This window comes from Amblyomma americanum, chromosome 8 (assembly GCF_052857255.1).
Source record: "Amblyomma americanum isolate KBUSLIRL-KWMA chromosome 8, ASM5285725v1, whole genome shotgun sequence".
Taxonomy (NCBI): Eukaryota; Metazoa; Arthropoda; class Arachnida; order Ixodida; family Ixodidae; genus Amblyomma; species Amblyomma americanum.
This window is the reverse complement of record NC_135504.1, coordinates 101,919,769-101,944,409: the sequence shown is the minus strand read 5'-3', so window position 1 is coordinate 101,944,409 and position 24,641 is coordinate 101,919,769. Positions and strand designations below refer to the sequence as shown.

At 47.4% G+C, this 24,641-nt stretch overlaps 1 protein-coding gene across 1 annotated transcript; it reads left to right on the top strand.

Annotated features, from left to right (window-relative positions):
* The first annotated feature begins 459 nt into the window (after positions 1–459).
* Positions 460–18,777, top strand: LOC144102650 (uncharacterized). Its single transcript, XM_077635865.1, has 4 exons — positions 460–622; positions 9,059–9,165; positions 11,036–11,082; positions 18,576–18,777. The coding sequence occupies exons 1-4, from the start codon at positions 460–462 to the stop codon at positions 18,685–18,687; spliced, it is 429 nt and encodes a 142-aa protein (XP_077491991.1). The 3' UTR covers positions 18,688–18,777.
* Positions 18,778–24,641: the final 5,864 nt, after the last annotated feature.

Below are 24,641 nucleotides of genomic sequence, written 5' to 3'. Positions count from 1 at the left end.
AAAAAACAATCGGACCCCTACGGAGTTCAAAGTTGCTGTTAACCTACGCACAGCCTAAACAGGTAACTCAACGATATCTTGTTCCTGGCTTTTCAGTATACTCTCCGGCCATTGCCACTTCACCGTATTACGAAGCTCCGTTCGCTAACTGGTCTATTTTTCTATGCGTGCGTAGCGGACTTTCGTCGCTCACTGAGTCGTCAGAGAAATGTGGCCTCCTCGTTGAAATCCAACGGCGCGATGAACTCGCTTGCACCGAGCACAAAACCGAATGTGGTTAAGGGGAAATCAGTGCTGAAGGCCTTAATTTTTTTTTTATTCTTTGCACATGCATGGACAGTAACTTCCAATCTCGAAACTTTTGTACCTATTTTTTACTGTACTTCTGTTATAGACGCCACACAAGAGGACGCAGCTTCTTCGTTGTCATGGAGGCAACCGGCAGAGGCATCGCTCATCATGTGTCATGTCGCCGCATGTTTCGGTCTCGGATCTCGCTTGGATGACATCGGCGGCAGAAACAGTGCTGCAAGGAGGCGTTTTCCGAAGCAGCCCAGTGCGAAGAATATCTCTGGTTTACATGCTCTGGCAGTGAATATCGGACCGAGGAAAAGAGCCCATGGTAAGCGTCTGGAACTCCCACATACATAGGCCGCGTTCTGCAATTTCTAATTGATAAATGCACTCTCTCGTGTCTAGTTTGTATCTAGTTGTATGGTCATTTGTTTTGTTTTTAAGCGAAAAACTTCACTACGCTAGGAAAAGCAGTCTTCGGGAAAACAGCACAACGACCTTGAAAGAACTTCAGCCCAACCAAGGATAGCCGTGTATGACCATATGTGGTACGCTTATGGTGTCGTACCCTTGACCCATGGCCTTAAGTTGGCCTCTGACCTTTCACGTTGGGTGACCTATGGGTGGAGCTGCCATGGACGAGCCTCAGACGCTGAGCAAGCGTGCTTGCTTTTCGCTGAATTCCAGGGTTAGCCAAGAATAAGCCACTGCAAATTTTTTTTTGTTTTCATGTTTTTGTATTTGCTTGTTTTTTCTTTTGCTTCCTTCAGCAGTATTGATGAGCATTACATGCTGATTTAAGAGTCGTCAGTGTGGACTCGATGCTGTATATGACAATTTTATCACCTATGCCATTGGAAGCAGATGCCTCTTTCGAAAGCATTATGGTTCCGTTGTTTGTAGAAAGTTTATCCTTCAGACCATACACAGTCTATTGTGCACAATGTTTTTGGAAAAAATTTTGAGTATTACAAAAGTGTAAGGTGCTGTTATCAACGTATTGAAGCTAATGGTCTATTCTTCGAACGGGGCCAAAATCTCTCTTAAAGATTTGCCATCTCTTTCATAGAACAGTTAAGACCGCCGTAGACAACCAATTGGAAACTCTTTTGACATGTCAAGAACGACAATAGCAAAAAAAAAAACGCAAGATTGCAGACGGAAGATTTGCGGGTATATTGATTGTTATAGTGAGGTCTTACAATTTATGAAAAAATTGCATTCCTAAACTCTTTCCCGTTCAAAAATGATTTTGTCCAGGATTGTTGGGTGCGATTACACCATTTATAGACTTCGATTTGTTTTTGTTGTTTTTATTATGTAAACTGTCACCGTAAGTAGTAAACTATGTTTAGGGCGAGTAATTTATTTGTGCAAACTGGTCTCCGTTTTCGTTTCAATTAAAACTCAATTTGACATTCAAGCACTGAGTCCGTGCTGTGAATCTATCGCAAGTGATAACCGCTGCCTGAAAGGTCGCATGCGAGCGATCCGTAGAATTACTTTTAATCTGACTGTTACTACCACCATGTCAGAAAAAAATTTTCCGGCTTGGGCATCGGCGACCGTTTGAAACATCGGAGCACAAGCACGCAAATTGAATGATGTGCCTGTCAATATGTCACGTGACCATGTGACGCCATCACAACTTGCCCACTCCATTGTGAGCCAACTGCCTGCCGTGGCATGCGCCATTAAACGAATGATAGCTGCAGAGACATTGCTGGGGAAGCAAAACTTGGGCCGCAAAAGATCCACCGGTTGCTTTGCTTGGCACAGCTAGCTGCTTGGGCAGTGGGGCATATCTTAACCGCTACACTAGTTTGAGAACGCTCAGTGTTCTATGAATGCAAAGCAGACAATGAACAGTTCTGGATCTATGGGCATTAACTCTTTGCGCTATCGTGTCATACCCTTAAAGTGGTCACGACATCCAGCGTCCGTTCAGCAGCACAGATGTCACTCTACATGAATTCAAATGCTGAGCAGGAGTAGTCACTCTAAGCAGCATCCAGTGACTCTTAAGTCGGAACAGGTTCACCTCTGAGTGCTTCCGCTCAGAATGCCTGATAATCCTGATGAGACCTCTTTTCTCTAGGCGATGGATCAGCGGTAGACGGCGATCTATTTATACTAACGTTGGTCAAGAAGCCGTCGTTGTCAAAGTTCATTGAGCAGTAACCGTGAACTAAAGGTCGTTCTTTGTGTACGTGGTTTTCTGTCGCCGGCACAGCGCGGGAAGGTCGCACATGTTCCTCTCTTCCCAAGAATGGCACCGCGGCTGACGTCACACAAAGCAGCCTTCCGCACTTCACGCGGCAGTTCCTGTTCCTGTTTAAAGATTTCACTGAAGTAAAGGAATTATAAAGAAGTACACCCCAAGTGTGGGTAAAAATAAGAACAAATGTATGAGTAAAAGTATAAACTAAGCATGAGGGCTTTCTCGTACTCTGTCGAGAAAGCCCTCAGCAACATTAATCAACCACTGAGTGAAAACAAAAAACCTCCGGAGTTTCTTTCTAAGCAGCTGATAACCAAGGGCTGTTTGATCCCTAAAAAAAACATTTAACATAGCAGTCTTAGCGTCACTGCTTATTTTCTTATGAGTGAGAAATCCTCAGGTAGGCTTTACCCTGTGCAGGTGAGACGAAACCGAAGCCCGCTTCCTCGTGTGAAAGACCTGCGTCGCGTGTGGATGCCCGTCCAGGGAACCTGGCCACCCAGCGTTCCTTCCACTACAGTCGGCGGGTGAGTGATCGTTGCTTAGAATGAGTGCATGAGCTGTAGTGGTTTGACACTGAAATTATTTATTCACCTCACAACTTGCCGGAAACGTCCATAGCACGAACTCCATAGCATCGATGTTCAGTGGTGGGTGACCAACATAAATACGACGTTGTTTTAAACGAGCCTGTTGACTTCCTGTGGCATTTAACAAATCAGAATAAGAAGCAGAAGGTGTGTAATGTACAACTATGCCTCAACAACAAATTTTGTAGAGGGGCAAGTAAAAAAGGAATAAAACTTTGGGTCTTCATATAGAAGTGCAAAAACATTTAGGAGCCTTGTCTACCTCATTCTTACAGAAGAAAATGCAAAAGCGTTTAGGTTGCTTGATACGGTGTCTACAGTCTAATGCTGTGGCGATTTTCGCGCCAAAACTACGGTCGGAAAAGCTGCCATTGCTCTTATACGATATGCATGAGGTAGCCCCTTTTAGAATGTTTGAGTATACCTTCCATTTGATTACTATGTAGAATTAAAGTAATTCGACGGTCTAATCAACCATACTCCGCCAACCGTGATTAATAAACATAATTCATTTTCTGGAGCGGGCGTAATTTCTGTGGCCTTCTGGAATTTTCCTGGAAAGGGGGGGGGGGGTCAGCTTCCAAATTATAGGGCTCAGATTTTCTACCAAGCTACCACCAGCCACCGAGGGCAATTTTACGGTGTCAGAAGGTCATGTAACCCCTCAATCCGTTTGGTCGGTTGTACCTGTCACAATGGGCTGGTTGTGATGCGGTCACAAGGTCACATGGCCGCGGTAGCTCAGTGGTTATGGCGCTCGCCTACTGACCCACAAGACGCGGGTTCGATCCCAGCCGCGGCGGTAGAATACGAACACGTTACTGAAATGTTTTTGTATAGTTCTTTTTCCCCATGAGTCTGGCAACCATGACACAGCTCTACACTCAGCTATAATTGCTTTAGGTTACCTGTCCTGGTTCTAGCGGCATGTTATTTTGTCAGACTATTTTACTAAGTGCCGCAATACTAGAATTTTTTGAAACCTCAGCTCCAGGCAATCATTGAGCAAGTCTTCAGATTACAGAACTAACCTTTTTCTTGAGTATAGTTCGAGAAATAAACCTGGCATGCCGGACTTGTGTAGTGGATTTAGCTTTTCATCTGTTCATTCTTGTGCGCCTGTTAGCGGACTGCAGCTGACTCTCCTAGTGAAGCTGCTGTATCGATCTACAAAGAATGGAATCTTGTATACCATGCAGACCTAACAGTACGCGGTATATAGCTTGGGCACGTCATTTTTTCTTTTTGCCGAATGTGCACTCAGGCGATTTTTTTTTCTGGCAGCATCACTTTTTTATGTATGTGGTTAAAAAATTTGTTATCATGGCCTACCTGAAATTGAGATGGCACAGATAACTAGTTTCAGTATCCAGACTTTTAACGCGAACGCCAGTTAACAAAAATTTAGCACATTTCCGCGGTGAAAAGGTTGCGATCGTCACTATATAGAACTTTCGTTCCGCGTTGAAATTTAGATTTGCCAGTATGTGCGGTAGATATAATACAACGGTTGTATCCGAAATTTATTTCGGTTAATTTCTAGGAATGGCGGAGGGTAAGAATGGGAGAGAATATTCTTGTATTTTCCCTGGAATGCATTGAGTGCCAACGTCCATTTTTGGTTTATAACATTTATTCCCGTGGCTAAGCGCAGCAGACAATAAAAAACAAAAACTTTTTTGTGGTGACGTTTGGTTCATAATATTCCATGCGCATTGTTGTCGCTTGGTAGATTCTCCAGCGGATACCTTGACCTTTATTTCAGGAGGGCGAAGAAACCAGAGGGAGGACTTGGGAGGCACCAGCTACCAGATACGGGTCTTTTACTTCCACACACCAGCGTAAACCCCACTCAATTTTTTATTTTAAACAATGCACCGAATTTCGAAAGTGCAGGCAAGGGCATAGCATGACAGAATTAGACAAGACAGGCGATTTGGCGGTTTTCGCCACCGAAAGAATTCCATTCAACTCATCTGCCTTCGACGTCAGAACTTGCCGCTTTGGTATTGAAGGCCCACTTTGTCCAGAAGCGCCAAAGCTCTCTTGTCCGCCTAGGTCTCTTCCACAGCATATACGAAGTTCTTCCTTCTCAGCGCAGAGTTCCTTCGGAACAACAGCGAACCTGCCCTGCCTGTCAGCCGGAATACCCTTTAGATCCAGTTATTCGAAACCCACCGAGACCTTTCAAAACATGGGCTAGGAACTCTAATTTTTTTTATTAGCTTCTTTGCAGAGTCCGCAGGATTCAAAATGTATCGTTCTTTTTTTGCCTTGGCGTGCCTTCAAGTTCTGTCATCCTTTGTCTTTGTGTATAAGCCCATTCAAACTTTGGTATGCTATACCACTGGCCTAAGAGACAACATATAGCGACAAAATATACCTTTTGGCTCGGTTGTTTACTCAAGATAGCAAGTAATTATTACTAATGCGTCTTACAGCCTTCTCAGAAAAGGTCGTGGCATTTGTAGCAGCGGTACACAACGGATGAGGTGGACCATCTATCTGCAGTGCTAGCAGTATATCGGACATTTGAGTGCTTCCGCAACGTTCAGCTTCCTCTAAGTTGCGTGCAGAGGGGCCCGTTTGTACATGAGCACGAGCACTGAACAGGTGGAGGTTCACCTCTCAGTGTTCCCCCTCATTCACACGATCAGCAGCCCTTTTCCAACATCTACAGTTGTTCATTTGTTCCTCGATTGCTATCACGGCGGCCTTTTTTTTAGTTTCTTTGGAAGTCCTTACTATTGCAGACATGCTTGTTAATGGTCATACGGACGGTGCGCCAGCGCACCGTGTACCGTCTTACCGTTACCGTTACCGCAGAAGCACGAGCCCACCCACTGATGGAGAGCACGCTCTGATTGGTCCCGATACTGCAGCCGCGTGCTTAATATCCGTGCACCAGGTGCCATCTGGCACCGTCAAGGTGATTTGCGCATGCGGATTCGCACGCGGACACCCGGTCCTCCGGTACCAGTAACAGTAACACGGTACAGGGCATACTAAAGGTGTCTATTAACTGTCGCAATCGCTGCGGTGGCTCAGTGGTTATGGTGCTCGGCTGCTGACCTGAAAGACGCGTGTTCGATCCCGCGGCCGTGGCGGTCGAATTTTGATGGAGACGAAATGCTAGAGGTCCATTTACTGTGCTATGTCAGTGCACGTTAAATAACCCCGCGTGCTCGAAATTCCCGGACCCCTTCACTACGGCGTCCCTCACAGCCTGTGTCGCTTTGGAATGTTAAACCCCCAGAAACTAACCTAAAGTAAACAACCGGTTCCAACAAACGCAAAGCGCCTCCCAGTTCAAAATTTAGCTCCGGTAGCGTTTACCTCCGATGGCATTAAGCACAAGTGTACCGCATCTGTTTGTCGGCACAGATCTAAGCGTTATATGAGGGATTCTGGTTTTCTAACTACATCATGTGCCACACTTCCTGTATACACGGGGTTGATGCAAGAAAAGAGAAGAAAAAAAACAATCGGACACCTACGGAGTTAAAAGTTGTTAACCTACGCACAGTGTAATCAGGTTACTCATCCATTTCTTGTTCCTGGCTTGTAAGTATACTCTCCACCAATTGCCACTTCACCGCATTACGAAGCTCCGTTCGCTAACTGGTCTATTTTTGTATGCGTGTGTAGCGGACTTTCGTCCCTCACTGAGTCGTCAAAGTAATGTCGCGTCCTCGTTGAAATCCAACGGCGCGATGAACTCGCTTGCACCGATCACAAAACCGAAGGTGGTTAAGGCGAAATCGGTAGTGAAGGCTGTGAGGTAAAGCAGTCTTCGGGCAGCCAGCACAACGGCCTTGAACGACCTTCATTCCAACCAAGGATAGCCGCGTATCGCCGTATTTGGTACAGTTGTGGTGGCGTACCGTTGACCCCTGACCTTGACCCATGACCTTGAGTTGCCCTCTAACCTTTGACATTGGGCGACCTTTGGGTGGAGCTGCCATGAACGAGCCTCAGACGCTTAGCAAGCGTGCTTGATTTTCTCCTAATTTCAGTGTTAGACAAGTTAAGCCTCTCCCAATTTTGTTGTTCTCATTTTTTGTTTTTGCTTGCTTTTTTATCTTTGCTTCCTTCAGCAGTATTGGTGAGCATTACATGCTGGTTTCGGAGTCGTCAGTGTAGACTCGGTGCTGTATATGACAATTTTATCACCTATGCTATTAGAAGCAGATTCCTCTTTCGAAAGCATTATGGTTCCGTTGTTTGTAGAAAGTTTATCCTTCAGATTATAGACAGTCTATTGTGCACAATATTTTTGGAAACATTTTGAGTATTACTAAAGTATATCACCATATTGAAGCTAATGGTCTATTCTTCAGACATGGGCCAATATCTTTTTCTTAAAGATTTTCCATCTCTTTCATCAAACAGTTAAGACTACCGTAGACAACCAGTTGGAAACGCCTTTGACATGGCAAGAACTACAATAGCAAAAAAAAACACAAGATTGCCGACGGAAGATTTGCGGGTATATTGATTGTTATAGTGAGGTCTTACAATATGTGAAAAAATTGCGTTCTTGAACGCTTTCCCTTTTAAAAATGATTTTGTCCAGGATTTTTGGGTGTGATTACACCGTTTGGAGACTTCGATTTGTTTTTATTGTTGTTATTATGTAAACTGTCACCGGACGCAGTAATTTGTGTTTAGGGCGAGTAATTTATTTGTGCAAACTGGTCTCCACCTTTCGTTTCAATTAAAACTCAATTTGACATTCAAGCACTGAGTCTGTGCTGCGAATCTAGCGCAAGTTATAACCGCTGCCTGAAAGGCCGCATGCAAGCGATCCGTAGAATTAATTTTAATCTGACTGTTACTACCCCTATGTCAGAAAAACATTGTCCAGCTTCGGCATCAGTGACCGTTTGAAACATCGCAGCACAAGCTCAAATGAAATGTGGCGCCTGTCAAATATGTCACGTGATTATGTGATGTCATGAGAACTTGCCCACTTCATTGCGACCCAACTGCCTACCTTGGCAGGTGCCAGTTAAACGAATGACAGGTGAAGAGACATTGCTTGGGAAGAGCAACCTGCGTCTCACAAGCCCCACCGGAGGCTGTGCTTGCAACAGCTATGTGCCGGGGCAGTGGGGCATCTTCTCACCGCTACACAAGTTTAAGAACACTCAGCGATCTACGAATGTAAAGAAGAGAATGAGCAATTCTGGACCTAGGGCATTAGCTCTTCGCTATCGTGTCATCCCCTAAATCGGTCACGACGTCCAGCATCCGCTCAACAGCACAGGCGTGACTATACATGAACCCAAATGCTAAGCAGTAGTCACTCTAAGCAGCATCCAGTGACTCTAAATTGGCTTCACATCTGAGTGCTCCCGCTCAGAACTCCTGATTATCCTGATGAGACCTCTTTTCTCTTGGCGATGGGTCATCGGTAGACGGCGATCCATTTATACTAAACTTGGCTAAGCAGCCGTCCTTGTCCGAGTACATCGTGACGGAACCGTGAACTAAAGGTCGGTTTTTCTATACGTGCTGTTCTGTCGCCCAGTGGCTTTTGGCACCGCGCAGGAATCTCGCACATGTTCCTCGCTTCCCAAGAATGGCGCCGCCGCCGACGTCACACAAGGCTGCCTTCCGCACTTCACGCGGCAGATTCTGTTCCCGTTTAAAGATTTTGCTTATGTAAAGAAATTTTAATGACGTACGCCCCAAGTTTGGGTAAAAAAAGACGGAATTTATGGGTGAAAGTATAAACTTAGCATGAAGGCTTTCCTTTACTCTACTGAGAAAGACCTCAGCAACATTAATCAGCCATTGCGTGCAAACAAAAAATCTCCGGAGTTTCTTTTTAAGCACCAGATAATCAAGGGCTGTTTTATCCGTAAAAAACATTTAACTTAGCAGTCTTAGCATCGCTGCTGATTTCCTATTGAGTGAGAAATCCTCAGGTAGGCTTTACCCTGTGCAGATGAGAAGAAGCCGAAGCCCGCTTCCTCGTGTGAGATACCTGCGTCGCGTGTGGATGCCCGTCCAGGGAACCTGTCCACCCAGCGTCCCTTCCACTACTGTCGGTGGGTGAGTTATCGTTGCCTAGAATGAGTGCATAAGCTGTAGTTGTTTGACACTGGAATTTTTTTATTCACCTCACAACTTGCCGGAAACATTCATAGCACGACCTCCATAGCATCGATGTTCAGTGGTGGATGACCAACATAAAAACGTCTGTGTTTACAGCAGCATGTTGACTTCCTGCGGTAAATATCAAAAGGAGAATAAGAAGCAGAAGGTGCCTAAAGTGTACTGCTGTGCCTCAACAAAAAATTTTATAGAGTGGCAAGTAAAAAATGAATCAAACTTTGGGTCTTCACAGAAAAGAGGAAAAATTTATAAGCCTTGTCTACCACATTGTTACAGAAGGAAATGCGAAAGCGTTTAGGTTGCCTGATATATGGTGTCTACAGCCTAATGTTGTTGCGCTTTTCGCGTCAAAATTGCGGTCGGAAAAGCTTCCATTGCCCTTGTGCGACATGCATGATGCAGCCCTTTCTAGAATGTTGGAGTATACCTTCCATTTGATTATCCTATAGAATAAAAGTAATCCGACCCACTAATCAGCCGTGAACTCTGATTAATCAACCTTAATTTTTTCAAGAGTGGGCGTCATTTTGGGGGCTGTTCGGAATTTCCCTGGAAAAAGTGGGGGGGGGAGAAGGGGGGCGGTACAGCTTCCAAAATGTGGAGCTCAGGTTTTCTACCAGGTTGCCACCATTCACCGTGGGCACATTTACGGTGTCAAAAGGTCACGTGACCCCTCAATCCATTTGGTCAGTTGTACTTGTCACGGCGGGCAGGTTGTGATGGCGTCACAAGGTCACATGACCGCGGTGGCTCAGTGGTTATGGCGCTCGCCTGCTGACCCGCAAGACGCGGGTTCGATCCCAGCCACGGCTCTCAAATACGAGCAGCTTACTGAAATGTTTTTGCGCAGTTATCTTTCCCCAGGAGTCTGGCAACCATGACACAGCTCTCCACAGGTATAATTGCTGTAGGTTACCTGTCCTCATTCTAGCGGCATGCTAATGTAGTCATATTATTTCGCTGAGTGCCGCAATACTAGAATTTATGGAAACCTCATCTCCAGGCGATCATCGAGCAAGCCTTCATAAATTTTGCTGTCTTAAAATCGTGACATTTAACTTTATAGAACTAACCTTTCTCTTGACTATAGTTCTGGAAACAAAACTACTGGCATGCCGGACTTGTGTACTGCACTTAGCTTTTCATGTGTTGATTCTTGGGTGCCTGTTAGCGGAGTGCGACTCTTTCTGCTAGTGAAGCTGCTCTATCGATCTACAAAGAATGGAATCTTGGATACTATGCAGACCTAACAGTACATGGTATATAGCTTGGGTGCTTAACTTTTTATTTTTTGCCGAATGTGCACTCAGGCAATTTTTTTTTTCTGGCAGCACGAATTTTTAAGTATGTGGTTAAAAACATTAGTTATCATGACCTACCTAAAATTGAGATGGTTCAGATAACTACTTTTAGTACGCACACTTCAAACGCAAGCGCCAGTTAACAAAATTTTAGCGCATTTCAACCGCGAAAATGTCGCGATCGTCACGATGTAGAACTTGCGTTCCGGCGTGATTTTTCGAGTTTCTGATATGTGCGCTAGAAATAATACATCGGTTTTGAACGAAATTTATTCTGCTTAATTTCTATGAATGGCGGAGGGTAAGTATGGGAGAGAAAATTGTATTTTCCCTGGGCTGCATTGCCAGCGCCCATTTTTGGTTTATAACATTTATTCCGACGGCTAAGTGTAGCAGACAATAAAAAAACAATCCTTTTTTCTGTAATGACGTTAGGTTCACCATACTGCCTGAGCGTTGTCTCCGCTTGGTAGATTCTCTAGCGGACACCTTGACCTTTATTTCAGGAGGGCGAAGAAACCAGAGAGAGGACTTGGGAGGCACCAGCTACCAGGTACGGGTCTTTTATTTCCACACACCAGAGTAAACCCCACTCAGTTTTTTTATTTAAACAATGCACCGAATTTTGAAAGTGCAGGTAAAGACATAGCATGACAGAATTGGACAAGACCGGCGATTTGACGGTTTTGGCCACAGAAAGAATTTTATTAAACTCCTCTGCCTTCGCAGTCAGGACTTGCCGCTTTGGTTTTGAAAGGCCACTTTGCCCAGATGCGCCAAAGCTATCTTGTCTGCCTAGGCCTCTGCCACAGCCGTAGATATGAAGTTCCTTCTCAGCAAAGAGTTCCTTCGGAACGACGGCGAACCTGCTCTGCTGCCTGTAAGCTGGAATAACCTTTGGTGGTGGTGTAAAACTTTATAAAGTAGAGCAAGCCTTAATTGTTACATCCTAGTGATGGGATTGCTCTTGGATGCGTGTCGTGGCCGGAAGGTGATGCTTCTCAGCAACTTCCAAAGCCCAGTCCACTAGCTGCCGTGGGGCAGCCGGGTCAGAACTGGACACCGCAGCCTCCCATCGCTCGAGGTCTGTGAGTTGTCAATCGGCTGGTGGAAGGAGCGCAGAGCAAGAATAAAGAATGTATGCAAAATCCGCTTTCGGAGCGCCGCAGAGGGTGCATACTGGCGTGAATAGTCCCGGGTGAACCAGGGCTAAGTGGGCAGGGGAGAGGAATGTGCGAGATTGTAGCTGTCGCCACGTCACCTGCTGCAATTTAGTGAGAGGCTTGTGCGGAGGGGGATACGTTAGCCGTTGCTCACGGTAGTGTAGAGTGATCTCGTGATAGATACGCGAATATTCGATCTCGAGCGTCTCCCCAGGCGTCGGCGGCTCCTGCTCGGCTGACGAAACCTCAAGCTAAAAAATGAGCCGCCTCGTTACCTGGGTGGCCGGCGTGGGCCGGTACCCAGAGAAGCTGAATAGGTCGGGTAGGGGCGGGAGACCGGCCTAGAAGCCGGAAAGCGGGTTCGGAGATGCGGCCTTTCGCAAAGTTACGGACCGCGGTCTTTGAGTCGCTGAAAATGTGGGTCGCCGATGTAGTAGCGATGGCTAAGGCTACGGCTGCCTCCTCCGCTTCCGCAGGAGTGGAGGCAATGACAGTGCCTGCCGTAATAGGGGTGTACAAATTGGACACTACCGCCAGGGCAAAGGCAGAAGAGGAGGTGTAAGAGCCTGCGTCGACGTAGACGCTCTCCGGCTGAGCGCCATAGTGTTTGTGTACGGCTGCAGCCCGAGCAGCACGACGAGCCGCGTCATGCTCGGGATGCATGTTCTTGGGGAGGGGGTGAATGGTGATGAGGTCCCGTGTGCGGTGTGGGAGGGAGAAGGTGTGGGTATAATAGCCAGGGGGGTGTAGGCCAATGGCGTCAAGAATGTGACGGCCGGCTAAGGTGGAGGAGAGCCGATCAAGTTGGGCAGATCGATGGGCCTCGGTGAGCTCGGCGAGGGTGTTGTGTACGCCCATCTTGAGAAGGCGTTCATTCGACGTGTGCTGGGGGAGGTTGAGGGCCGTCTTGTATGCCTGACGGATGAGGCAGTTGACTTTGTTCTCCTCTACTCGGGAGAGGAAGAGATAGGGCAGGGAGTATACTACCCGACTAAGGACGAAAGCCTGGATTAGGCAGCGGAGGTCGTGTTCCCGCACGCCTCGGTGTTTATTAGCGATTCGTCTGATGAGGCGAACGGTTAGTTGAATGGTAGCAGTGAGCGTGGTGATTGTGGCAGTGTTCTTGGCATTTTTCTGGAGAACCATCCCCAGGATGCGAACTTTGTCTATCTCTGGTATGCGGGTGGCATCAATAGCGACATCGATGCCAGGTGGGGGAGTTTTGTCCAGTCTTCCCCGAGGGGGGCGAAGGACCAGAAGTTCCGATTTGTAGGAGAGCATGCAAGGCCGACCTGATGGGCATAGGAGGTCACCACATCTTCCCGCGCTTGTAGTGTCTCTTCAATGGTGCCGACATTACCCGTGGAGGTCCACAGGGTGATGTCATCGGCATATAAAGAGTGCGAGAGGGCGGGAATGGCTGAAAGTGGCTTTGCCATGGGGATGAGAGTTATATTAAATAGAAGCGGGGAGAGTACCGATCCCTGAGGGGTACCTCGGCTACCGAGGGTGAAAACGGGAGGAGAGTGAGCCAAAAGTGATTTAAGCTGTGCGGTGGCGGAGGAAGGCTGAGATGTACTGATGGGTATGAGTGCCGACGTGTAGGGATGACAGGGCATCCAAGATGGCCGAATGATGTACATTGTCGAATGCCTGTTTTAGATCCAGGGCCAGGACCACGCGCGTCCACCTCGTGTTTTGGGGGTGGAGGACGTCTTCTGAGAGCTGAAGCATGATATCTTGGGTGGTGAGGTGGGGACGGAAACCAACCATCGTTGGGGGGAAGAGGAGGTTGTCGTCCATGTGTTCCTGGAGGCGACCAAGGACGACGTGCTCAAAGAGCTTGCCGATGCAAGACGTAAGGGAAATGAGATGGAGATTCCTTATCTCAAGAGGCTTTCCTGGCTTGGGGATGAAAGTTATGCGGGCGTGAGTCCACTGCGATGGGAGGGTTCCCATTCTCCAGCAGTGATTGAACAAGTCTGCAACAGCCTCCACGGACTGGCCGTTGAGATTGCGGAGTGCCTTGTTGGTGACTCTGTCAGCACTGGGGGCGGTCGTAGTCCGAAGTTTGTGCATGGCCGCCCAAACCTCCGCCGGAGAGATGTCCGCGTCGAGTTCCGGGTTTATGGTCTCCCGTGTACGGTGGGAGGGGGGTGGTAGTGAGATATTGATCTTTGAGGGCTTGGAGGAGTGCGTCGTCTGATAGGGGGAGCTGGTACAAGATGCGTGTGACATGCTTGCGTTGGGTGGCCTTCGTTTGATCCGGGTCCAGGAGATATCTGAGGAGGGACCAGGTGTCTTTGAGGCCTAAATTGCCACTCATGCGATCGCAGACCTGTCCCCATTGTTGATAGGCCAGGTCGCGTGCATGTGTTTCCATCTCGCGTACGAGATGAGCGATACTGCGTTTGAGGGGCCGATTGTGCTTTTGATTGAGCCAGTGCCTTTGCAGGCTGGCATGTGCTTCCCACATGTGGAGGAGCCGTGTCCTCAGGTTCGGGAATGGTGGAGGTAGCGCGGGTGACATGCGGTTGAGACTGGTGGTCCATTCAGAGAGGTCTGTGATGGTGTTCGGGGTTAGGCGCCGAAGTTGGCGGAATTTTTCCCAATTCACCACCTGTGTCCCTCGTCGTTTTGGCGAGGTAATGGAAGAGATATTGACCCCTGTGGAAATGATATAATGGTCGCTGCCAAAGGAGTGTGTCGTGTTGATCCATCGGCTGTCACGAATGTGTTTGCTAATTGTGAGGTCTGGGCTGGTGTTGTGCTGAACACTGGAACCAATACGGGTGGGGATCGTGGTGTCATTCAAAAGGGAGAGGCCTTCGTCCTGAATGAATGACCACAGGGAGGTGCCTTTGCGACAGTTCTTGCGGTACCCCCAACTGATGTGATTGGCGTTAAAGTCGCCCACTACCAACAGGGAGTTGTTCGAACTGATCGAGAGCGTCTTGCGCAAATCCGCAAGAAGAGGGGCAGGAGCACCATTTGGGGGGCTTTAGAGATTGAGGATGAAGAGGCTAAGTGACTTGCGTGTGGGAGGGAGAAGCTCCAGCAGGAGACCGTCTATGTCGTCTACCTCTAATGGGTGCTCTATCGCAGTCATATTGCGATGTACGAGCGTGGCGACCCTAGTCTGTTGGCTGGGTAGAAGGTTCATATGCGGTGTAGCTTCGGAGCTTGACTGACGTCAGAGTTTCCTAGAGCGCAATGACCGCGGGGGCGTCGCGGCTAGAGAGGGTTTTTAAGTAAAGCTGCAGGTTATCTCGCTTTGAGGGAAAACCCCTGCAGTTCCACTGCCACACCTTAATGCGTTGGGGTGTCGCAGCCATGTTGGGCAATGACGGAGAGAGCGGAAGATGCAGGGGGTTGCGTATGACCTCTGGGAAGAGGCTCGTGAATCTTAGTTTGGAATTGCGTGACTTTGGCCTCCAGATTGCTCTGGCGGGTTTCGAGCGCCACCACGCGGTCAGAAATGTTCTTCATCCACGTTTGAGTTTCGGTGCGGAACGTGTTTAGCGTCGCCATCATGCGTTTCTCAAAATCTTGCACGAAAGACGTCACCTGGTGTACAAGGTTGTCAGTGACTGGTTGGGAGGGAGAATTGGCGTCATCGGCGGACTTGCGTTTAGCGGGGAGCCCACGTGCCAGTGACGTGGCGCTCGAGGAGGAGGCGGAGAGGGAAGAGACGGAGGAGGAACGGGGCACGTTTGGATGTGTCGGGGTTTGCACTACTGGGGGCAATGTCGGTAGGGAGTGTTCACGCCTTAAAAGGTTTTGCAGTTGCTCTTTTAGAGCAGCAATTTCGCGACTCTGGGAGGACAATTGTGCTTTTAGCTCCGGGTTTTCCTTCTCGAGCGAGGAAGACTGCGGCCCTCAGCTCACCTGTTTCAAAGAGTCCTGGACCCTTTGGCCTGGAAGTGGTGAGAAGGACACGGAACGGCTGCGACTGCGACCAGATCTTGGGCGGGAGGTGGAACGTTGGCGGCTTCGCGACGCCCTGGGACTCTTGGGTGGCGAAGACGGTGGTGGACTCGCCGGGGGCGTTGTCCGTAGAGTGGAGACCGGTGTGGTGTTGCCGGAGCATTCGAAGCGTACTTTGCACTTGCGCATCCCTGTGAAGTGCGTTCCATTACACAGGATACATTTGGGAGTGCAATCCGGCATTTCTTTGATGGGATGAGACGCACCGCAGCGAGGACAAAGATCGGTGCGCTCTTTCGGACACACATCAGCACGATGGCCTGGCTTGCGGCAGTTGAAGCATGCATGCTACAACTTTCGCCTTGAAGGGATGACACGTGTAGAGGGTGCTGTAGAAGACGAGCTGTCTTGTAACTTCCGTGGTGTCAATAAAGGTGACCAAGATGGACTTGGTGCTGCCTAGTTGGCGGGCGTCGGCGATCGTGAAGTGGCGGATGGGGTTCAGCGCCACAAGGTCGGAGAAAATATCTTCTTGAGTCTGGTTATATACCGCGTTGTAGAGTATCCCTTTGACGGCGTTGTCGGGGGCCGCGACGTATGTCTTCATCGGATACTGTTGGTCGTGGAGCCTGAGTTCTTGAAGTTTGACATATCGTTTCATTCGGGCTTCCGAATGTGTACTCACGGTGAACGAGTTATTGTAAGGGTTGATTCGGAGCTTGTCCTGGCTCCGCGCTTGCGCGTAGTCGATCTCTGCGCCAGTGCAGAGAAGCTTGAGAAGAACTCCGCCGTTCACGGGCCGCAGGTCGAGACAACCGCCTGGGCAGAACACAATCTTGAGGTCTGAAGCTGGTAGACGAGGAAGTGGAGCGTGTTTCTTGATTTTCCGTGGAGTAGACTTCCCTTGCGGCGGTTGAGCGGGCTTGCCTGGACCTGCCCGGTAACTGGATGGACGCTGCTGACGCGTCATTGGACGATGACGGCTTGGTGGTAAGGTAGAGCTCGTTGTGGGCCCGGACGGCGCGGGACCACCGTGGATCATTTTTGAGTTCTTCTGGGGAAATCACTTCGCCATCGACGCGGTACTCCATCTGTGACGATGTAGACCCGGAGATGAACAGGGCGATGAGCAGCCGGCGGCGTTAGGCCTAACCGGTGACGGCGTTCCACGCCTGGCGCGACAGGTAAATCTTCCAAAATCGGTTCAAATGGGCGTAAAGGGCCAAAAAATGGTGCGTAGAGGTGCACAACACCTTCACTGACTGTTTCTGATGGAAAGCAGGTCACTTCAGGTCGATATTCCGCCACCACAAGCAAGCGTTGACGGAGCCCATGTGATGCACGTCCTCATGACTCAGCCGCCGGAATAACCTTTAGATCCAGTTCTTCGAAATTGTACATGAACTTTCAAAACATGGGCTAGGCACTCTCGCTTTTCTATCAGATTCTTTGCACAGAATCCGCAGGATTCAAAATGTGTCGTTCTTTTTGTTGCCTTGTCGTGTCCTCAAGTTCTGTCGTCCTTTGTCTTTTTCTGCCCATTCAAAATTCGGTGGCTATGCCACTAGCCTAAGAGAAAACAGCGACAAAATATACCCTTTGGCGCGGTTGTTCTTTACTCAAGATAGCAAGTAATTACACCTAATGCGTCTTACGGCCCTCTCAGAGAAGGTCGTGGCACTTGTAGCAGCGGTACACAACGTGTGAGGTGGACCATCTGTAGTGCTAGCAGTATATGGGATGTGTGAGTGCTTCCGCAACTTTCAGCATCCTCTAAGTTGCGCGCAGAGGGGCCCGTTTTTACATGAGCTCGAGCGCTGAACAGGTAGAGGCTCGCCTCTCTGTGTTCCCCTTCGTTCACACGATCAGCAGCCTTTTTTCTAATATCAACAGTTGGAATTTGTTTCTCAATCGGTATCACGGTGGCCTTTTTTTGTTACTTTGGAAGTCCTTACAGTGCCAGACATGTTTGTTGGTGGTTATACCGACGGTGTGCCAGCGTACCGTGTACCGTCTTACCGTTACCGTTACCGGAGAAGCACGAGCCCGCCCACCGCCGGAGAGCACGCTCTGATTGGTCCCGACGGTGCAGGCGCGCGCTTAGCATCCAATTCCAGTGCTGCGGTGGCTCAGTGCTTATGGTGCTCGGCTGCTGACCGAAAGGCTGGCGTTCGATCCCGGCCGTGGCGGTCGAATTTCGATGGAGACGAAATGCTAGAGTTCCGTGTACTTTGCTATGTCAGTGCACGTTAAATAACCCCACGTGATCGAAATTTCCGGACACCTTCACTACGGCGTCCCTCACAGCCTGTGTCGCTTTGGAATGTTAATCCCCCGGAAACGAACCTAAAGTAAGCATCCGGTTGCAACAAATATAAAGCGCCTCCCGGTTCAAAATATAGCTCCGGTGGGATTTACCTCCGATGTCATTAAGCACAAGTGTAGCACATCTGTTTCTTGGCACAGATCTGAGCGTTATATCAGGGATTCTGGTTTTCTATCTACATGGTGTGCCACACTTCCTGTATACACAGGGTTGATGCAAGAAAGAGAAGAAAATAAACAATCGTACCCCTACTGAGTTCACAGTTGGTGTTAACCTACGCACAGCATAAACAAGTAACTCAACGATATCTTGTTCCTGGCTTGTGAGTGCACTCTCCGCCCATTACCACTTCACCGTATTTCGAAGCTCTGTTTCGCTGACTGGTCTATTTTTGTATGCGTGCGTAGCGGACTTTCGTCGCTCACTGAGTCGTCAAAGAAATGTGGCGTCCTTGTTGAAATCCAACGGCGCGATGAACTCGCTTGCACCGATCACAAAACCGAAGGTGGTTAAGGCAAAATCGGTACTGAAGGCCTTGAGTTTTTTTTTTATTATTCGTTGCACTTGCGTGGACAGCAATTACCCATCACGAAACTTTTGTACCTATTTTTTACTGTACTTCTGTTATAGACGCCGCACAAGAGGACGCAGCTTCTTCGTTGTCATGGAGGCAACCGGCAGAGGCATCGCGCATCATGTGTCACGTCGCCGCATGTTTCGGTCTCGGATCTCGCTTGGATGACATCGGCGGCAGAAAGACCGCTGCAAGGAGGCGTTTTCCAAACCAGCCCAGAGCGAAGAATATCTCCTGGTTTACATGCTCTGGCACTGAATATCGAACCGAGGAAAAGAGCCCATGGTAAGCGTCTGGAACTCATACATAGGCCGCCCTGCAATTTCTAATTGATAAATGCACTCTCTCGTGTGTAGTTTTGTCTAGTTGTGGGGTCGTTTGTTTTGTTTTCAAGGGCTGTTTTTAAACGCTTCACTACGCTAGGTAAATCAGTCTTTGGGCAGCCACCACAACGGCCTTTAACAACCTTCATTCCAACCAAGGATAGCCATGTATGGCCATACGTGGGACAGTTATGTTGGCGTACCCTTGACCCCTGACCTTGACCTATGACCTTGAGTTGGCCTCTGACCTTTGACATTGGGCGACCTTTGGGTGGAGCTGCCATGGACGAGCCTCAGACGCTTAGCAAGCGTGCTTGATTTTCTCCTAATTTCAGTGTTAGACAAGTTAAGCCACTGCCAATTTTGTTGTTTTCATTTTTTGTTTTTGCTTGCTTTTTTATCTTTGCTTCCTTCAGCAGTATTGGTGAGCATTATATGCAGATTTCGAAGTCGTCAGTGTAGACTTGATGCTGTATATGACAATTTTATGACCTATGCCATTGGAAGCAAATGCCTCTTTCGAAAGCATTATGGTTATGTTGTGTGTAAAAAGTTTTTACTTTAGATTATAGACAGTATATCGTGCACAATATTCATGGAAAAAAGTTTTGAGTATTATAAAAGTGTAAGGCGCTCTTATCAACATATAGGAGCTAATGGTCTATTCTTCTGAACTGAGCCAAAATCGTTCTCTTAAAGATTTTCCATCTCTTTCATCGAACAGTTAAGACTGCCATAGACAACCAATAAGAAACCCCTTTGGCATGGCAAGAACGGCCATAGCAAAAAAAATGCAAGATTACCGACGGGAGATTTGCGGGTATATTGATTATTATAGTGAGATCTCACAATGTATGAAAAAATTCCGTTCCTAAACTCTTTCCCGTTCAAAAATTATTATTTTTAATTTATTTATTTATTTATAGATACTGCGGTCTAGTACAGATCATAGCAGGGTGGGAAAAACAACAAAAAACAAGCGTATAAACACTCAAATTCATAACATTTGCAGGCACTTTTCAAATATCACTAAAGAATTATGATTAACAGTCTCGCTATTAAGTTTATTCCATTCAGTAATTGTCCCCGGAAAAAAAAGAACATTTAATGCAGTTATTTCGTGCGTTTAAAAGGGGTATTATCAGCACATGCCTTTGTCTCGTGTTATAACCTGAGGAGTGAGCAAAATAATTCGAAGTATTAATTTTATAATGACCTTTTATGAGCTGGAAGAAAAAATTTAATCGACAAACACGATTGCGCTCAACGGCTGGGGGTAACTCACTTCACCTCACGAGCTCACTTACAGATGCACGGCCATATGATTGAGAAATAAATCTAACTACTTTATGCTGTATTCGCTCTAATTTCTGAATGTATTATGTCCAGGATCGTTTGGCGTGATTACACCGTTTATAGACTTCGATTTGTTTTTGTTGTTTTTATTGTGTAAACTGTCACCGGAAGGAGTAAATTATGTTTAAGGCAAGTAATTTATTTGTGCAAGCTGGTCTCCGCCTTTCGTTTCAAGTAAAACTCAATTTGACATTCAAGCACTGAGTCCGTGCTGCGAACCTAGAGGAAATGATAACCGCTGCCTGAAAGGCCGGGTGCAAGCGATCCGTAGAATTACTTTTCATCTGACTGTTACTACCCCCATGTCAGAAAACATTGTCCAACTTCGGCATCGGTGACCGTTTGAAACATCGCAGCACAAGCTCAAATGAAATGTGGTGCCTGTCAAATATGTCACGTGATTATGTGATGTCATGACAACTTGCCCACTTCATTGTGACCCAACTGCCTACCTTGGCAGGTGCCAGTTAAACGAATGACAGGTGAAGAGACATTGCTTGGGAAGAGCAACCTGCGTCTCACAAGCCCCACCGGAGGCTGTGCTTGCAACAGCTATGTGCCGGGGCAGTGGGGCATCTTCTCACCGCTACACAAGTTAAAGAACACTCAGCGATCTACGAATGTAAAGATGAGAATGAGCAATTCTGGACCTAGGGCATTAACTCTTCGCTATCGTGTCATCCCCAAAAGCGGTCACGACGTCCAGCATCCGCTCAACAGCACAGGCGTGACTATACATGAACCCAAATGCTAAGCAGTAGTCACTCTAAGCAGCATTCAGTGACTCTAAATTGGCTTCACATCTGAGTGCTCCCGCTCAGAACTTCTGATTATCCTGATGAGACCTCTTTTCTCTTGGCGATGGGCCATCGGTAGACGGCGATCCATTTATACTAAACTTGGCTAAGCAGCCGTCGTTGTCGGGGTACATCGAGAAGGAACCGTGAACTAAAGGTCTGTTTTTCTATACGTGCTGTTCTGTCGCCCAGTGGCTTTTGGCACCGCGCAGGAATCTCGCACATGTTCCTCGCTTCCCAAGAATGGCGCCGCCGCCGACGTCACACAAGGCTGCCTTCCGCACTTCACGCGGCAGATTCTGTTCCCGTTTAAAGATTTTGCTTATGTAAAGGAATTTTAATGACGTACGCCCCAAGTTTGGGTAAAAAAAGACGAAATTTATGGGTGAAAGTATAAACTTAGCATGAAGGCTTTCCTTTACTCTACTGAGAAAGACCTCAGCAACATTAATCAGCCATTGCGTGCAAACAAAAAATCTCCGGAGTTTCTTTTTAAGCACCAGAGAACCAAGGGCTGTTTGATCCTTAAAAAACATTTAGCATAGCAGTCTTAGCGTCACTGCTTATTTTCTTATGAGTGAGAAATCCTCAGGTAGGCTTTACCCTGTGCAGGTGAGGCGAAACCGAAGCCCGCTTCCTCGTGTGAAAGACCTGCGTCGCGTGTGGATGCCCGTCCAGGGAACCTGGCCACCCAGCGTTCCTTCCACTACAGTCGGCGGGTGAGTGATCGTTGCTTAGAATGAGTGCATGAGCTGTAGTGGTTTGACACTGAAATTATTTTATTTACCTCACAACTTGCCTGAAACGTTCATAGCACGAACTCCATAGCAGCGATGTTCAGTGGTGGGTGACCAACATAAATACGACGTTGTTTTAAACGAGCCTTTTGACTTCCTGTGATATTTAACAAATCAGAATAAGAAGCAGAAGGTGTGTAATGTACAACTATGTCTCAACAACAAATTTTGTAGAGGGGCAAGTAAAAAAGGAATAAAACTTTGGGTCTTCTTATAGAAGTGCAAAAAATTTAGGAGCCTTGTCTACCTCATTCTTACAGAAGAAAATGCAAAAGCGTTTAGGTTGCCTGATAGGTGTATACAGTCTAATGTTGTGGCAATTTTCGTGCCAAAACTACGGTCTAAAAAGCTTCCATTGCTCTTATACGATATGCATGAGGTAGCCCCTTTTAGAATGTTTGAGTATACCTTCCATTTGATTATCCTGTAGAATTAAAGTAATCCGACCGTCTAATCAACCATACTCCGCCATTCGTAATTAATAAACATAATTCATTTTCTGGAGTTGGCGTAATTTCTGGGGCCTTTTGGAATTTTCCTGGAAAGGGGGGGGGGTCAGCTTCCAAATTGCAGGGCTCAGATTTTCTACCAAGTTACCACCAGCCACCGAGGGCAATTTTACCGTGTCAGAAGGTCACGTCACCCCTCAATCCGTTTGGTCGGTCGTACCTGTCACGGTGGGCTGGTTGTGATGCCGTCACAAGGTCACATGGCCGCTGTAGCTCAGTGGTTATGGCGCTCGCCTACTGACCCACAAGACGCGGGTTCGATCCCAGCCGCGGCTCTCAAGTACGAGCAGCTTACTGAAATGTTTTTGCGCAGTTATCTTTCCCCATGAGTCTGGCAACCATGACACAGCTCTACACGCAGCTATAATTGCTTTAGGTTACCTGTCCTGGTTCTAGCGGCATGTTATTTTGTCAGACTATTTTACTAAGTGCCGCAATACTAAAATTTTTTGAAACCTCAGCTCCAGGCAATCATTGAGCAAGTCTTCATTAATTTTTCTGCCTTAAAATCGTGACATTTCAGATTACAGAACTAACCTTTTTCTTGAGTATAGTTCGAGAAATACACCTGGCATGCCGGACTTGTGTAGTGGATTTAGCTTTTCATCTGTTCATTCTTGTGCGCCTGTTAGCGGACTGCAGCTGACTCTCCTAGTGAAGCCGCTGTATCGATCTACAAAGAATGGAATCTTGTATACCATGCAGACCTAACAGTAGTCGGTATATAGCTTGGGCACGTCATTTTTTCTTTTTGCCGAATGTGCACTCAGGTGATTTTTTTTTTCTGGTAGCATGACTTTTTTATGTGTGCGGTTAAAAAAATAGTTATCATGGTTGACCTGAAATTGAGATGGCACATGTAACTAGTTTCAGTATCCAGACTTTTAACGCGAACGCCAGTTAACAAAAATTTAGCACATTTCTGCGGTGAAAAGGTTGCGATCGTCACTATATAGAACTTTTGTTCCGCGTTGAATTTTAGATTTGCCAGTATGCGCGGTTGTATCCGAAATTTATTTTGGTTAATTTCTAGGAATGGCGGAGGGTAAGAATGGGAGAGAATATTCTTGTATTTTCCCTTGACTGCATTGAGTGCCAACGTCCATTTTCGGTTTATAACATTTATTCCCGTGGCTAAGCACAGCAGACAATCAAAAAACAAAAAACTTTTTGTGGTGACGTTTGGTTCATAATATTGCCTGCGCGTTGTTGTCGCTTGGTAGATTCTCCAGCGGATACCTTGACCTTTATTTCAGGAGGGCGAAGAAACCAAAGGGAGGACTTGGGAGGCACCAGCTACCACGTACGGGTCTTTTACTTCCACACCAGCGTAAACTCCACTCAGTTTTTTATTTAAAACAATGCACCGAATTTTGAAAGCGCAGGCAAGGGCATAGCATGACAGAATTGGACAAGACAGGCGATTTGTCGGTTTTCCCCACAGATAGAATTCCATTCAACTCATCTGCCTTCGACGCCAGAACTTGCCGCTTTGGTATTGAAGGCCCACTTTGTCCAGAAGCGCCAAAGCTCTCTTGTCCGCCTAGGTCTCTTCCACAGCATATACGAAGTTCTTCCTTCTCAGCGGAGAGCTCCTTCGGAACGACAGCGAACCTGCCCTGCCTGTCAGCCGGAACAACCTTTAGATCCAGTTATTCGAAACCCACCGAGACCTTTCAAAACATGGGCTAGGAACTCTGATTTTTTTTATTAGTTTCTTTGCAGAGAGTCTGCAGGATTCAAAATATATCGTTCTTTTTTTGCCTTGGCGTGCCTTCAAGTTCTGTCATCCTTTGTCTTTGTGTATAAGCCCATTCAAACTTTGGTATGCTATACCACTGGCCTAAGAGACAACATAGCGACAAAATATACCTTTTGGCTCGATTGTTTACTCAAGATAGCAAGTAATTATTACTAATGCATCTTACGGCCCTCTCAGGAAAGGTCGTGGCATTTGTAGCAGCGGTACAGAACGGATGAGGTGGACCATCTGCAGTGCTAGCAGTATATCGGACATTTGAGTGCTTCCGCAACGTTCAGCTTCTTCTAAGTTGCACGCAGAGGGGCCCGTTTGTACACGAGCACGAGCGCTGAACAGGTAGAGGTTCACCTCTCACTGTTCCCCCTCATTCACACGATCAGCAGCCCTTTTCCAACATCTACAGTTGTTCATTTGTTCCTCGATTGCTATCACGGCGGCCTTTTTTTTAGTTTCTTTGAAAGTCCTTACTATTGCAGACATGCTTGTTGGTGGTCATACTGACGGTGCGCCAGCGTAGCGTCTTACCGTTACCGTTACCGCAGAAGCAAGAGCCCGCCCACCGCCAGAGAGCGCGCTCT

Bases quoted from the DNA above. Each gene is read 5' to 3' on its own strand.
- LOC144102650 (XM_077635865.1), top strand. From the start codon at position 460: ATGTGTCATGTCGCCGCATGTTTCGGTCTCGGATCTCGCTTGGATGAC. The intron at 623-9,058 runs GTAAGCGTCTGG...TACCCTGTGCAG, and splicing joins ACCGAGGAAAAGAGCCCATG to ATGAGAAGAAGCCGAAGCCC. The intron at 9,166-11,035 runs GTGAGTTATCGT...CCTTTATTTCAG, and splicing joins CCTTCCACTACTGTCGGTGG to GAGGGCGAAGAAACCAGAGA.